This window comes from Mustelus asterias, chromosome 18 (assembly GCF_964213995.1).
Source record: "Mustelus asterias chromosome 18, sMusAst1.hap1.1, whole genome shotgun sequence".
Lineage (NCBI taxonomy): Eukaryota > Metazoa > Chordata > Chondrichthyes > Carcharhiniformes > Triakidae > Mustelus > Mustelus asterias.
Genome location: NC_135818.1, coordinates 57626348 through 57642623, shown reverse-complemented (window position 1 = coordinate 57642623; position 16276 = coordinate 57626348). Strand labels below are relative to the sequence as shown.

The 16276-nt window shown below is 44.0% G+C and overlaps 1 protein-coding gene across 14 annotated transcripts in view; it reads left to right on the top strand.

Moving 5' to 3' along the window:
- The first annotated feature begins 7743 nt into the window (after positions 1-7743).
- The window catches only part of mark3a (MAP/microtubule affinity-regulating kinase 3a), a 157782-nt gene continuing 149249 nt past the window's right edge, over positions 7744-16276 (top strand). For 11 of the 14 annotated variants that reach the window (XM_078234055.1, XM_078234053.1, XM_078234045.1 and 8 more), the window contains exons 1-2: positions 7909-8633; positions 11995-12189. In XM_078234055.1, the coding sequence (XP_078090181.1) occupies positions 8583-8633; positions 11995-12189 (246 nt within the window). In that variant the 5' untranslated portion in view covers positions 7909-8582. Of the gene's footprint in view, positions 8634-11994; positions 12190-16276 lie in introns of all 14 variants that reach the window. The other 3 variants (XM_078234048.1, XM_078234052.1, XM_078234049.1) reach the window with 3 other exon arrangements.

Here is a 16276-nt window from a genome sequence, read left to right as displayed (position 1 = left end):
GTCCAACGCCGGCATCTCCACATCGCAATTATTGGGAACCTGACTCCTCTTGTATCTAGTACCCTGTGAGGGGAAGCCATTGTAGCCATCCTGCCAGGTGAAATTAAAATTAGTGGGAAATTTACTCAGGGTCATTGGAAGCCCGAACAAGAATGTTTTAAAACTGTTTTTATAAATTTCCCTTGTGGAGTCAGGATAGGCAGGATTTTCCACAAGCCGTCACCCCGCCTCAGGATCCCTTGGTCCCTGGCGCAAGCCTCCTGCTGCCTAGACAACATTTCCCATTAGTTTCAGGTAGGCAACCAACTGAGGACGTGCTGACGAAGTCCGTGAGTTAAGGACACCCGTGCTTCTGTCAGGTTCAGAACAGTTTACCACCCCTATTGAGCACTACCTACCTGATTCCCACTCTGAATTAAAATTGGAGCTTGTGTTAATCCTTTCTGACACTTTGATATCTTCCGAGCTGAGGTGCGAAATATCATGATGGCCAGTGATTCTGAATAGGGCTGAAATAATATTTTACCCAGTATTCAGTGGTTATGATCATTAAACTCTATGAAGAACAATTCATTATTTCTCTCTCTTTCTTATGCGTCAGTAATAGGGAATGGAATCATTGTCCACTTTTGCAACTAATCAGCATTCACCAGTCCCATCATGGGCTATGTGGAGGGTAAACTGCCATTAGTCACTTGAAAGCTGCAAGAGCAGCCCTATTCCATCAGAATAGAGTCCCTAAAGTGCAGAATGAGACCATTTGACCCATCGAGCCTGCACCGACAACATAGAAACATGGAAAAACTACAGCACAAAACAGGCCCTTCGGCCCCACAAGTTGTGCTGAACATATTCCTACCTTTTAGGCCTACCTATAACCCTCCCTCCTATTAAGTCCCATGTACTCATCCAGGAGTCTCTTAAAAGACCCTATTGAGTTTGCCTCCACCACCACTGACGGCAGCCGATTCCACTCGCCCACCACCCTCTGTGTGAAAAACTTCCCCCTAACATTTCCCCTGTACCTACCCCCCAGCACCTTAAACCTGTGTCCTCTCGTAGCAGTCATTTCCACCCTGGGAAAAAGCCTCTGAGAGTCCACCCGATCTATGCCTCTCAACATCTTATATACCTCTATTAGGTCTCCTTTCATCCTACGTCTCTCCAAGGAGAAAAGACCGAGCTCCCTCAGCCTATCCTCATAAGGCATGCCACTCAATCCAGGCAACATCCTTGTAAATCTCCTCTGCACCCTTTCAATCTTTTCCACATCCTTCCTGTAATGAGGCGACCAGAACTGAGCACAGTATTCCAAGTGGGGTCTGACGAGGGTCTTATATAGCTGCATCATTATCCTCGGACTCCTAAACTCAATCCCTCGATTGATAGAGGCCAGCACACCATACGCCTTCTTAACCACCTCCTCCACCTGCGGGGCCGATTTTAGAGTCCTATGGACCCGGACCCCAAGGTCCTTCTGATCCTCTACAGTACTAAGAGTCTTTCCCTTTATATTGTACTCCTTCATCCCATTTGACCTGCCAAAATGGACCACTACGCATTTATCTGGGTTGAAGTCCATCTGCCACTTCTTCGCCCAGTCTTGCATCCTATCAATGTCCCTCTGTAACTTCTGACATCCCTCCAGACTATCCACAACCCCACCGACCTTCGTGTCGTCGGCAAACTTACCAACCCATCCCTCCACTTCCTCATCCAGGTCATTTATGAAAATGACAAACAGCAAGGGTCCCAGAACAGATCCCTGGGGCACACCACTGGTGACCGTCCTCCATTTAGAAAAAGACCCATCTATACACACTCTCTGCCTCCTTTGGGCAAGCCAGTTCTGGATCCACAGGGCAGCAGCCCCTTGGATCTCATGTCCTCTCACTTTTTCTAGAAGCCTTGCATGGGGGACCTTATCGAACGCCTTGCTAAAATCCATATAAACCACATCTACCGCTTTCCCTTCGTCAATGTGTTTAGTCACATTTTCGAAGAACTCCACCAGGCTCGTAAGGCATGATCTGCCTTTGACAAAGCCATGCTGAGTATTCTTGAGCATACTAAACCTCTCTAAATGCTCATAAATCTTGTCCCTCAGGATCTTCTCCATCAGCTTACCAACCACTGAGGTTAGACTTACCGGTTGGTAATTTCCTGGGCTTTCCCTATTCCCCTTCTTGAAAATAGGAACCACATCCGCAATCCTCCAATCCTCCAGCACCTCCCCCGTCTCCATTGACGACGCAAAGATCATCGCCTGAGGCTCTGCAATCTCTTCCCTCACCTCCCACAGTAACCTGGGGTACATCCCATCCGGACTCGGCGACTTATCTATCTTGATGCCATTCAAAGATTCCAGCACAAGCTCTTTCTTAAAGTCCACATACTCAATCTTTTAAGTCCACCGCAAGCCCGCAGTACATCCACCCAGGTCCTTCTCCTCTGTGAAAACCGAGGCAAAATACTCATTAAGCACCTCTGCCATTTCTACTGGTTCCGTACAGATTTTCCCGCCTTCACCTTTTATAGGCCCTATTCCTTCACGTCTCATCCTTTTACTCTTCACATATTTATAGCACGCCTTAGGGTGTTCCTTAATCCTACCTGCCAAGGCCTTCTCGTGACCCCTTCTGGCTCTCCTAATTTCCTTCTTTAGCCCCTTCCTACAAGCCGTATACTCATCTAGATCCCTATCTTTGCCAAGCTCTCTGAACCTTTTGTATGCTTTCCTTTTCTTCTCGACTAGGTCCCGCGCAGCTTTCGTGCACCATGGTTCCTTCAACCTACCAACTCCTCCCTGTCTGCTCGGAACGTTGTCCTGTAGAACTCTAGACAGTTGAAAAACTGCCACCTCTCTTCTGTACATTTCCCTGAGAATACCTCCTTCCAATTTACTCCTCTAATTTGCTGCCTTATGTCTTCATATTTCCCCTTACTCCATATAAACGCTTTTCTAGATTGCCTGATCCTCTCTTTTTCCAATGCAAGCATAAAGGAGGTAGAGTTATGATCGCTATCCCCAAGATGCTCTCCCACTGAGACATCTGACACCCATCCAGGTTCATTGGTCAGTATCAGATCAAGTACAGCCTCTCCTCTTGTAGGCTTGTCCACATGCTGTGTCAGGAAACCCTCCTGAACACACCTAACGAATTCCTCCCCATCCAATCCCCTTACCCTAGGGATATTCCAATCTATGTTTGGGAAATTAAAGTCTCCCATCACAACAACTCTGCTATTATTGCAACTCTCCAGGATCTGTTTCCCTATCTGCTCCTCCACCTCCCTGTTACTATTGGGCGGCCTATAAAAAACTCCCAGCAAACTGATCGACCCCTTCCCACTTCGAACTTCCACCCACAGAGACTCTGTAGACAATCCCTCCACAGCATACACCTTCTCTACAGCTGTGACACTATCCCTGATCAGCAGTGCCACTCCACCCCCTCTCTTGCCTCCCTCCCTGTCCTTTCTGGAACATCTGAATCCCGGCACCTGGAGTATCCAGTCCTGTCTCTGAGACATCCAAGTCTCCGTAATGGCCACCACATCACACTTCCAGACATCGATCCACGCTCTGAGCTCATCCCCTTTATTCGCTATACTCCTGGCATTGAAGTAAACAACGATCCCACCCAGGTCTTATCCCCGTAACCCCACATATTTTCCATGCTAATCCCCTGACACTAGCGGACAATTTAGCATGGCCAATCCACCTAACCTGCAAAACTTTGGACTGTGGGAAGAAACCGGAGTACCTGGAGGAAACCCATGCGGACACAGGGAGAACGTGCAAACTCCACACAGTGACCCAAGCCAGGAATCAAACCCGGGTCCCTGGCATTGTGAGGCAGCAGTGCTAACCACTGAGCCACCGTGCCGCTCGCATATTTTTATTTCCTATACCAGCCATCATTATGATTGTTCAAAAGAAACAATGGAGGGGATTTATGAGGCATTGCTGGTCATTGTAAAACAGTGGACACAGCACACTATACCAGCAAGTTCGAAACAGGCTAATGTAATGTCGATTTTCAAAAAAGGGCCGCAATTGCTGTCAACGAGGTACTCTTCGGATTACTTCAATACCAGATAAAGTAATGTAGTCGATTAGCAAGAGTAAATGTTGAGGTTGAATGTCTTCAAACAGCAATGAGGTTTCAGAATGGAAGTACCTGCCCCAATCTCCTTGATTTATTTTCAGCAATGGATAATCACTAGACAGTGCAGTGCCCTATAATGTATAGTGTCTAGTCTTCCAAATTTAAGAGTGTTTTATATTAAAGGTCACTGGTTAAGTTCAAAGAGTTCAGGATGAATCTTGGAAATATATTTGTAAAAATTGTCCACATGGTAGTGAACTGCGGGCACTAATGAGTTATGCAGCATGATGGGAAAACTGTGAGGGCTGCAAATCGAGAACTATTATCACTTGACAACTAATCCAGAAGACCCAGAGTAATGCTCTGGGAATCCAGGTTCAAATTTCAATTCAATAAAAAAATCTGGAAAAGTCGAATGATGACTATGAAACCATTGTCAATTGTAGTAAAAACCCACCTGGTTCACTAATGTCCTTTAGGGAAGGAAATCTGTCATCCTCACCTGGTCTGGCCTGTATGTGATTCCAAACTCATGGAAGCTGTCCTCAGGGATGAGCAATAAATGCTGGCCCAGCCAGTGATGCCCACATCGCATGAACAAATAAAAACAACTGGACATATTATGAACAATGCTGAATTAAATTTATTGCAGGCAAGTGTATAGTACATGAAAATGGCCACTGTAAGTATCCATGAATGGTGTTGAAGTAACTAGGGATGAAGTTGAACAAGACCTTTTGATTTGATTTGTTATTGTCACATGTATTAGTATAGTGAAAAGTATTGTTTCTTGCGCGATATAGACAAAGCATACCGTACATCGAGAAGGAGACAATGCAGAATGTCCTGTTACAGTCATAGCGAGGGTGTGGAGAAAGATCAACCTAATCCAAGATAGGTCCATTCAAAAATCTGATGGCAGCAGGGAAAAAAGCTGTTCTTGAGTCAGTTGGTACGTGTCCTAAGACTTTTATATCTTTCTCCCCGACGGAAGAAGGTGGAATAGAATACGTCTGGGGTGCGTGGGGTCCTTGATAATGCTGGCTGCTTTTCCGAGGCAGCGGGAAGTATAGACAGAGTCAATGGATGGGAAGCTGGTTTGCATGATGGACCGGGCTTCATTCCTGACCCTTTGTAGTTTTTACGGTCTTGGACAGAGCAGGAGCTATATCAAGATGTGGTACAGCCGAAAAGAATGCTTTAAATGGTGCATCTGTAAGAGTTGGTGAGAGTCGTAGTGAACATGCCAAATTTCCTTAGCCTCCTGAGAAAGTAGAGGCATTGGTGTGTTTTCTTAACTATAGCGTTGGCATGGAGACCTTGCAATCTTAGTAAATTTAATGTCCAATGTGTCTTTTTAAAGCTTGTTTTGTGGGAAGGCTGCACTTATTCATAACTAGTTGTCCTGAGAAGCCTGTAGTGGTCTTCTTTGATGTGGAGATGCTGGCGTTGGACTGGGGTAAGCACAGTAAGAAGTCTCTCAACACCAGGTTAAAGTCCAACAGGTTTATTTGGTAGCACAAGCCACAAGCTTTCGGAGCGCTGCTCCTTCATCAGGTGAGTGGATGTCTGATGAAGGGGCAGCGCTCTGAAAGCTTGTGGCTTGTGCTACCAAATAAATCTGTTGGACTTTAACCTGGTGTTGTGAGACATCTTACTGGTCTTCTTTGAACAGGAGTCATTGTGATAATGATGTTCTCTCAATGGTGTTAGGTAGGGGATGGAAGGATATTTCCCTGATCAGTCTACACATGAAGTACTTTTCTGGCCATCCTGCCAAGGCAGATGTGCCAAACATGCCTTTGTCACCTCTAGATCTACGCCACTGCTCCTTTGGCAGAAACTTCAGTTCATCCAAAACCTTGCTACCCTTTTCCTACCCTACACAAAATTCCACTCAAGCAGTACCCCTGCCCTTGTTATCTACATTATCTCCCAGTCCCTCAATGCTTCCGATTTCATAGAAATCATAGAAACCCTACAGTGCAGAAGGAGGCCATTCGGCCCATCGAGTCTGCACCGACCACAATCCCACCCAGGCCCTACCCCCACATATTTACCCGCTAATCCCGCTAACCTACGCATCTCAGAACTCTAAGGGGCAATTTTTAACCTAGCCAATCAACCTAACCTGCACATCTTTGGACTGTGGGAGGAAACCGGAGCACCCGGAGGAAACCCACGCAGACACGAGGAGAATGTGCAAACTCCACACAGACAGTGACCCGAGCCGGGAATCGAACCCGGGATCCTGGAGCTGTGAAGCAGCAGTGCTAACCACTGTGCTACCGTGCCAACCGTTATCCTCATGTTAAATTTCTTCATGGCCTCAACCCTCTCCATCTCTCTAACCTTCTCAAGTCCTACAATCTCCCCACATTCTCTTCTTCTGACTCTGGTCTTTGGTGCACCCCATCCCCCCACCATTAGGTTCCGTGATCTTCCTTAGACTCCTCCGTCTCTTGATGCTTTAAGCCCCCCACTCCACCGCACTAAACCTAGCTCTTTGACCAAGGTTTTGTTAACCCCTCCTAATATCTCCTTCATTGTCTTGGTTTCCACTTTTGGCTGATTCAGCCTCTGTAGAAGCACTTGTGTCAAAGGTATTAAATGAGTGCGATTTGTTGGAGGTAATACAAGTAAGAACTATCCGTCAGAGTACTGAGGCATGCGGACCAATTAGAGAAATATGGATTTATCAACATTAAAAGGAACCAACTGAGAGGTGACCTAGATATTACAATGTTAGATTAAACGAATACTGGGCACAATAGGCTAATCTGATCCGATCCAGTGAGTCTCACCAACTTAGCTTAAAAATAGTCTGTTTATGAGCCATTTTACTGAGAATCCAACCGAGCTCAGTTGATTCAAACGGATTTACACTCAGTGTCAACTTATTTGGTTAAAAAAGAGCAGACACCAGCATAGCTAAAAATAAGATTGGAGGCATAGCGATGACACTGATATTATATTTATATATAATTTCTGTGCCAGGGGTGCGAGAGGAGAAGAGAAAAGGTAGCCAGTTTTAAAAATAGCCACATGTCCATATAATTGGGCGGGTTGCATTCACATCTCTGGATAGTCCAAGGAATCAATGAACCGACCTAATTTAGTGAGAGGCTGTGACGGGTGGACTCTTCCCCCCCCCCCCCCCCAAGTGTTGATGGCCCTGTCCCCAGGGCTGATGTCCTTTCCCTGGGGGCTGGTGGCCTTTCCCCGGGGACTGATGTTGTGTCTCTGTGGCACAGCGGCTCAGTACTTAGCACTACTGCTGCTTCACAGCGCCAAGGACCCGGGTTCAATTCCAGCCTTGGGTCACTGTCTGTGTGGAGTTTGCACGTTCTCCCCGTGGGTTTCCTCTGGTGGTGCTCCGGTTTCCTCCCACAGTCCGAAAGACGTGCTGGTTAGGGTGCATTGAGGGAGAATTTAGCATAGCCAGTGTACCCGAACAGGTGGCGGAGTGTGGCGACTAGGGGATTTTCACAGTAACTTCATTGCAGTGTTAATGTAAGCCTACTTGTGACACTAATAAATAAACTTGGAGGCTGTGTTGAGGGAGGATGCTGTTGGTCTGGGGCCAGGTTCTGTCACTCGGTTAAGCTGCCTGTCAGTGTGAGGTTTCCCTGACGCAGTGCGGCCCAGTCCCGTCCCGGCCTCCTCCTCCTCCCCCCCCTGGCTCTCACCTACCTACCGATCGACCCCTCCCCACCTCTCCCCTCCCCAACCGCCTCCGGCCGCCCCTTTTCCGCTCCCGGCAGCCGGCGGGCGGCTGACGCGCTTCCTGCCGCTTGCCCTGGGCTTGGCGAGCAGTCGGAGCAGCGGGTCGGCCATTTTCACCGGGAGCCCTCCCTCCCCCCCACCTCCCCCCGGTCAACCCCTTTTTTAAAAATCCCCCTCCCCCCCTTCTCTTCTTTCCCCTCCCCACTAACCCTTCCTCCAGGCTCCGACCCCCCCCCCCCCCCGGTAGTCTCCATGTTAGAGGGCGAGGAGCGGCGTCTCAAACGTCCCGTCTTTGGCGTCCGGAGCCGGGAAGAAGCTGTGTGCCGGTCCCGGTCCCTCCTTTGGCCGGGCCTTGTTATTGAGGCTGTGGGAAGTGAGTGTCCGGGACAGCGGCGGTCCGGGCGGTAGGAGCTCGGCACTCGGGAAACAATTGCACTGGAATATCTCCTCAATCCCTTTTGCACGTTATCTAGATGTGGGCGGGCGGGCGGGCGGGGGGTGGGCAGAGAGAGATGGATCTAAAGGATATTCGGCTTGACTAGGCGTGTGGACGCTGCTGCTGCTGGATGTCACTCGGTGCAAGATCACCACAGAGACCACCGGGGCCGACTGCAGCTGAAGCCCGTTGCTTGTGGGACATTTCGCCACTCATGTACCGTGGGATCGAGCCTCCTGCAGTTATTCGGGCAACGGTGCTAAATTAGAAACTAGGAGGAAGGACAAAAAAAAAGAAAAGAAAACAAAATGTCTACTCGAACGCCATTACCGACAGTGAATGAACGCGAAACCGAGCATGTAAGTAGTCTTTATTAGAGTGAAAAGGGAGCCCAGGCAAAGGGACGGAGAGGGAGGGGGTGGGGGGCATGATGGAGTACCCCAGGCAACTTGAGAAGACTGCAAATGCCCAACTTGGCCTTGGTCATCGAATGAACTTGGACTGCGGTTTGCAAATTGTCCTGCCGGCCAACTGCAATGGTTGTGGGTTCTTATGAAAAGCTTTTTTTTCCCCCCCTGGAGAAGATTTGGGGGTGTTCCAGTCTTAACTAGTTCACATCCAGCACCTATAAGATTTGCGTGCGTCTTTTTCTTTCCCCCACCCCACACTGTGTCAACATTGCATCGGGGAGCTGACAGGTGTCAGGGCGCATCGCGGAGGCGTTAGATTCGACTGAGTGTCAAGTGAGCGGCTGTTCACTTTTATGGAATTGGCTGTTAAAAAGAAGAATTGAATGGCAACCAGTTTATTTAAAGCTCATTGTTATATCTCGTCAAGGTTTCAGAGTGTACTAGGCGAATTAAAACATATTTGTTAAGGAGTGGTATCATAGTTAAGAGCTAAACTTTTAAAGCCCCCACAATTTTTGCTACTGGCCTTCATCTTTTAAAATAGGAGAGCATGCCTCTTATAAGTATTGAGATCAGAAGTGAATACTTGGAGTTGTATACATTGTGTATTCCTCATAGACTTGAAAATGATCAATCTCTAATTACGTTACTGGAAGGTTGATTTCAACAACAAGTTCCACTGTTAATTCAAAAGCTACTTTTATGTACTGAGGATTTTAAGGGGCACTAAAGTGTGTTGGTTCTGATGCTAGTATAAACTAGTTTGCAATTATAACCATATGTATTGTCATCATAAGTTGATTAAAGCATAATGGGTGTTTGTATAATTGTCCGTTTCAACTGCAAAAACATTAAAGAGTGCAATTGCAGGTTTTGTCCTTGCAAATTTATTTTGTCTGGAGAACATTGAGATATATGATACAGAGGTGAAAAATTTCCATGTATGCATTCACATTGTCAAGACCCAAAGTGCTTTTCAGCCAATGAATTAATTCTGAAGTATAGTCACTTTGTTTTGTGGCAGGCAATTTGCACACAGCAGCTCTTACAAATAGTAATGTGACTGTATAGTGAATTGTTGTGAAATGAATGTTTTGCAGGGCATTGGGAGCGCTCTTTAGAAAAAATGGGCTTGAACCCACAACCTTTGAACGAGAGGCAAGAGCTGAGCCACTTTAAGATTATGTGCTCATCATTGGTAGTGGTGGAATAAATTTTAGATGATTTACTGGTGCTGCTAGTAGTTTGGTTTATTTAAGGTGATGAATTAATCTTAGCTTCTATTGTGTAAAGGTAGAGAAAAAGGAATTTTGCAAAAAACATAATCTTGTCACATTGAAGTCTGTTTTGAAAGAGTTTCCCAGGGATAGTACACAATTTTAGCAATGTTTTCTTATGTTGAGTATGTGTATGATATATGTGATGTGTGTGTCTATATAGTGCTTCAACTTCTGAAGTGTAGTTACTTATAATGGTGGGGAATGTGCCAGCTGATTTGTCACAACAAGGTCCTCCTAACAGCAATGAGGTAAATGATGACCTAATCTGTTTCAGTAATGTTGATTGAGTGATAAATGCTGGCCAGGACTTTGGAAGAGCTCTCTAGTTTTGTAAATTTTTACAGATACAAATTTTCTTTCTCTTAACCAATTTTATCTAAATAAATCTAATAGTAATATTAGGCTGTATCAATTCATCCAGTTAAGTGACATTTTTCAGCCTTCTGAGATGATAGAGGAGACATTGATGACATTAGTGATAATGTCGCTAAACAAGTAATCCAGAGGCCCAAGAATAGTACACATTAAAATCAATTGATAAAACTGGAATTGAAAGCTGGTCTCAGCAGACCATGAAACTATCATTGATTGTCAGAAAAACTGATCTGGTTCTCTAAGCCTTTTAGAGAAGGAAATCTGCTATTCGTGCCTTGTGTGGCCTAAATGTGACTCCAGACCCGCAGCAATGTAGTTGATTCTTAACTGCTCTCTGAAATGACCTAGCCAGCCACTCAGTTCAATTAGGGATGGGCAACAAGTGCTGGCCTTGCCAGTGAAGCTCTCATCCTGTGAAAGAATACATTTTAAAAACTGTACATAACCGTAAAGATGCCAAAATATCACCTAATCTTTTTCTCTATGCTGAAACTTTAATGCAGACCCTGTTTATCTCCTTGCCATTCTTGCCCATCTCCATTTTCACAAATTATAACTGCTGCAAAACACACTGCCTCTCCTTGCCCAATGCCATTCTTGTCAAGTTTCTTATAACCAAGCAAGTTGATTATAAAGATCCTCATGATCTCCTTTTAAAATGCTCCATCATGTTGACCCATGCTTCCTCTACTGGTGAACTAATCCAATGTAGTACTCCACATTCTACATTGACAGCTTCTAGAACACAGGAGCTCTTTCCCCCGCCTCTGTCTTACTACAGTTTTTAAATGTCTTAAGACTCTTCCGGTACTTGCCCCATTTCATTGTCAGCCATCTTTAAAAAATTATTTGAAGATACCTCATCATACTAAGATTGCTATAAAAATGTTAAGTTTTTGTAACATCGTTAGGTAATTGATTGCACTGCCATCTTTCTGTATTGCATTTTAGTATTTGCACATTAAACTTCAGTCATAGCTTTGTAATGGGGAGGTGATGGCCCAGTGGTATTATCACTAGACTATTAATCCAGAAACCCAGCTAATGTTCTGGGGACGCGGGTTTGAATCCCACCAAGGCAGGTGGTGGAATTTGAATTCAATAAAAAAAAATCTGGAATTAAGAGTCGACTGATGACCATGAAACCATTGCTGATTGTCAGAAAAACCCATCGCTTCACTAATGTCCTAATCTGCCATCCTTACCTAGCCTGACCTACATGGGACTCCAGAGCCACAGCAATGTGGTTGACTTGAAGTTGTCCCCCAAGGGCAACTAGGGACGGGCAATAGAATGCTGGCCAGCGAGTGATGCTCATGTCCCATGAATGAATGAAAGAAAAAATGCACGTTCCATGCTTCAAAAGGCCTCTCTTAATTCTGGCAAAGATATTTTATGTTTATTATAAAACTGACATATTGCAGAATTTTTAAATTTCTCCTACGAAGAGCAGATCAGAAGCTTGAATGAAGAGGTAATTTCATGTTGGGTTCAGTTTGGATCAAAAGGTTTTGTTTTTAAAGTGCATGTCAACAATGCAGTAAGCACTCACATTTTAATGCCATAAACTTTAGAACCTAGGTTTTGAACCTGGGTTTCTTTTGATTTAAAAGTCCTGAAGCTTTTAAACTAATATCCTTGTTCCTTCACATCAGCACACTTCTCATATGGATGGCCGCTCAGAAGTTTCTTCTCGGTCAACCCGCTCGGGGGGAGCTCGATGCCGGAATTCAATTACATCATGCGTTGATGAGCAACCGCACATAGGAAACTATAGGCTTCTAAAAACCATCGGCAAAGGGAACTTCGCCAAGGTGAAGCTGGCTAGACATATCCTCACTGGAAGAGAGGTAAGTAATCTGCAATGGCCTAGTTTATTGAGTTTGATTTTTAGTATGTTCCACCTCCACGGGTTGAATTGTTACTTTATTAGTTCTTATTTTTAAATTTTGACACACTATTTCCTGACTTGATAGCAAATGCTTCTGTGCCTCTGCTGGTCTTAAATCAACCTTTAGGAAATATGTATAAGCTGCCTTGAGTGGCCTTTTCTGTTTCCTCATCTTGCCTATGAGGAAGTGCATACCTTTCACTTGGCACCTCCCATTATGATGGAGTTTGTGGAAACTGACCTTGTGGAGTTGAGTATATCCAGCCAAATACTGAAATATTTTCATTTACACTTTTAAATAAATTTTCAAAATTTTAAATGTGCTATCTTCAAAAGGTGTTGGTAGAACACTCCCTAAACCTCTGTTTTAAAACAGTTTAGTGAAAGAAAGGTCTAAGTTGAGCTTTTTTGGACCCTGACCTGAGGTACTGGCCACATATTCTGGACATGACCAAAAGTTCTAATGTTCACATTAATTACACCATCTGTCATTATTTTCAACTCTCCTTAGACTCAACTGAACCCCCCCACCCCATTAATGCCTTTGCCACCTCAAGTTCAGCTTCTCCAAAACGTTAATTGCTAGCCTCCAAATTTCATAAACTCCAATTTATCCATAACTCCACTCTGTTCTATCCTGCACTGAGCACATATTGCCCTCATCTTTGTTCGCCTTCACTGTTCTTGCTGTCTCCTTACACTAACTTGGAAATTGCCATGCCTGTTTGCAAAGTTCAGAGTATAGTAGCATAGTGGTTATGTCACTGACTACTAATGATTCAGCGATCTGGGCCGGAATTCTCCTAAAAAAAAAATTCTAAGTGTCGGATTCGCGTGAAAACTGGTGTAAATCGTGTTGGTTTTTTCAGCGGGAATTTCAAAATGAATCTCTCACATTCTGTGCACTGCAGAGAGGACTCGCGCGATTCACTCCAGAACTGTGGGCCTCCCTGCCCAGGAGGCCAGCAGCATAGTGCTGAGCAACCCCCATGGCCCGATCGCTGGCCTCCTGACCAATGTAAAAAATTAGCGCAGCGGGATGGGAGAATCGCCTCCCTGATTTCAAATCCTGCATTGGCACCTGGGGAATTTAAATTCAATTATGTGAAATATATATATAGCTAGTAGTATTCATAATGGTAATCATGAAACCTCAGAATTGTCATCAAAATCCATCTGGTTCATTACAATCCTTCAGTAAAGGCAGTCTTACCCAGTATGGCCTATATGTAACTCAAGACTCATAACAATGTGGTTAAATCTCAACTCCTTTAAAATGGTCCCACAAGCCACTCAATTGTATTCAGAAAGGCAGTTGACCACCACTGTTTCAAGGTTAATTGGGAATGGACAATAAATGCTGACCGTTTCAGTATCCCTAAATATTCCGTGAGTGAATGCAAAAAAAAAATCCTTTACAGCTTTACCATACCTAACCTCTGGAAAATCTTTCAGTCTTAGCTCACACCCTTCACATCTGACACACTGTTTATTCCCACTCAGGACTATCATCAGTTGAAAATCCTTCAGCTATCTCAGCCTGTGATCTAGAAATGCTGCGGATAAATGTGTCAAGCCTCGCTATCTTTTTAATAGGGAAACCTTCGGTTTGGGAAGGGAGAATGGGCTAGGGTTTCTCCTGCAGAAAATGTTTACAGACATAAAGTAAGGGTAAACTCATGATATATAGTAAGGATAGGATATGCCCCTGTGATTCAATACCCAAGGCAAAGCTGAGTGTTGAGGCCTAATATGTTAAAAGTGGCCACTGAGCAATGTACAAGTATTTGATAATATTTGTCTATTTTACTGTACTTAATTTCAGGAGATGGTGGGAAAGAATTAATTGAGATGACAATGTGCCTTTTGCCTGTCCTTTCACATTACTTTTGTTTTTCAATGTTTATCAACTTCCCTATTAAAAAGTATAATGCAGCTTCAATCATTGCTTTTTGGTAGGATGTACCATTTCCCAATAACACTTTGATATTGCATTACAATAATGATTGCACTACAAAAGTACTTCTGTGTCAAATTGTTTTGGGATGTCCTTGAAAGGCGCTAAATAAATAAATGTGTCATTCTTGTTTACTTTGTGATGAGGGGTAATTAATTTTAAACTCTTTGTTAGTTATTTGATGCAGGCTATTGTTAAATCCCTCCAGTCTGGAAAAATATTCATTGCCATAGTTGATTTATTTGAACTTTTTATCAACTTTCAGTCACAAGTCCCACTCGTGTCCTTTGAAGTAATTATCTAAATTTGGGATTCCTCTTTTTCTTGATTGGCTTGCAGTTATTCCACTGAGCAGTTGAGTCGTACAGGTCAGGAAGGTCCCAGGCTCAAACTCTGGTCCCTGCTGAGGTTGTTTGTTTTCATTTGGATTAGTGATTGGCCTCAGCACCCTTCGGTTTGGGAAGGGAGAATGGGCTAGGGTTTCTCCTGCAGAAAATGTTTACAGACATAAAGTAAGGGTAAACTCATGATATATAGTAAGGATAGGATATGCCCCTGTGATTCAATACCCTAGGCAAAGCTGAGTGTTGAGGCCACAAGTATTTGATAATATTTGTCTATTTTACTGTACTTAATTTCAGGAGATGGTGGGAAAGAATTAATTGAGATGACAATGTGCTGATGCAGAACTATAGAATACCAGCTATGCAGAAGGAGGCCATTCGGCCCATTGAGTCTGCACTGACTCTCCGAGTCTGCCCTATCCCTGTAATCCCGCATATTTACCAAGGCAAATTCACCTAATCTGCACATCTTTGGGCTGTGGGAGGAAACCGGAGCAGCCGGAGGAAACCCATGCAAACAGGAGGAGAGCATGCAAACCCACATAGTCACCCAAGGCCAGAATTGAGCCCAGGCTCCTGGCACAATGAGGCAGCAGTGCTAGCCACTGAGCCACCCTGTTAGGTTTCGTTAAACTTACTACCTCAAATTACTGCCACCAGTACCAGCTTCCCTAATCTTGACTAAGGATGAAAATTGTGCACCATGATATAGGAAAGTTATTAAGACTTGGGTGGGTACAATACAGATTCAGTAGGTTGCTGCATGTTATGAGGAAGTAACATTGCAAAGCGGCACCTGGTAATTCTTTTTTCATTAGAACAACACATTTATTGCATGATAAAGTGTTCAAAATTATAATAGTATCAAAAGTGGTGGACTGTTTCCAGTAGGTGACAAGAGTGTGAGGCCATTGATATGAGATTTATAAAAGAGGGCAGGAGAGCTCCTTCATGCATAACTGTGAGGCTGTGGACTTCACTTCCTGGGTCAGTGGTTGAAGCATTCAAAATTAGTTTAGATCTGCAGATGAAGAAAAATGGGAACTATCTACTCACATGGAGGGTAAAAATCACCAAGAACGGTTCGGCCCAATGGCCGGTTTGTGTGTTGTAACATCTATATATTTCAATTTTTCTGTTTTGTTATGCAATTACAGAACACTGTTCATGATGTGGTAACCAAAACTGTGTGTGATATTATCAGAGTTTAACCAATACATTACAAAACCTTGGTATGACTTCAATAAATGCTGGCCAGCTAGCCAGTGATGCCCATGTCCCACGAATGAATAAAAATAAATAAACTGGTATTCTTATGCTCTAGTAATTAGATCCTAGCATTTTTCATTCCTTTATAAGTTTTTTGTTATTTGGTTAGGATACAATGCTTCAAATGCAGCTGCTCTTAATTTTATTAGCCACATTTTGATGAAATGCAGAACAACTCCATTCCTTTTCCAAATTTTTAGCTGCAACTACTTTTCTTTGCTGCTAAACACAATTTTGTACCCATGACACAGAATCTCTTTCGCTTCTTAAATTACCACCACTATTAGCAGCGGCACACCTATACATCTTTTTAGCACTGTATAGCTACAAAATGTGTTTTGAAATGTTCACATTTGTATCTTGGTTAAAATGTAATTTTTTTATTAAACACTTTTCTAGCAGCAAAACCTGTCTATGTATGCAATGTATCTCAGGATAGAAATTGAGACTGTATACATTTATTATAGCTAGATAGT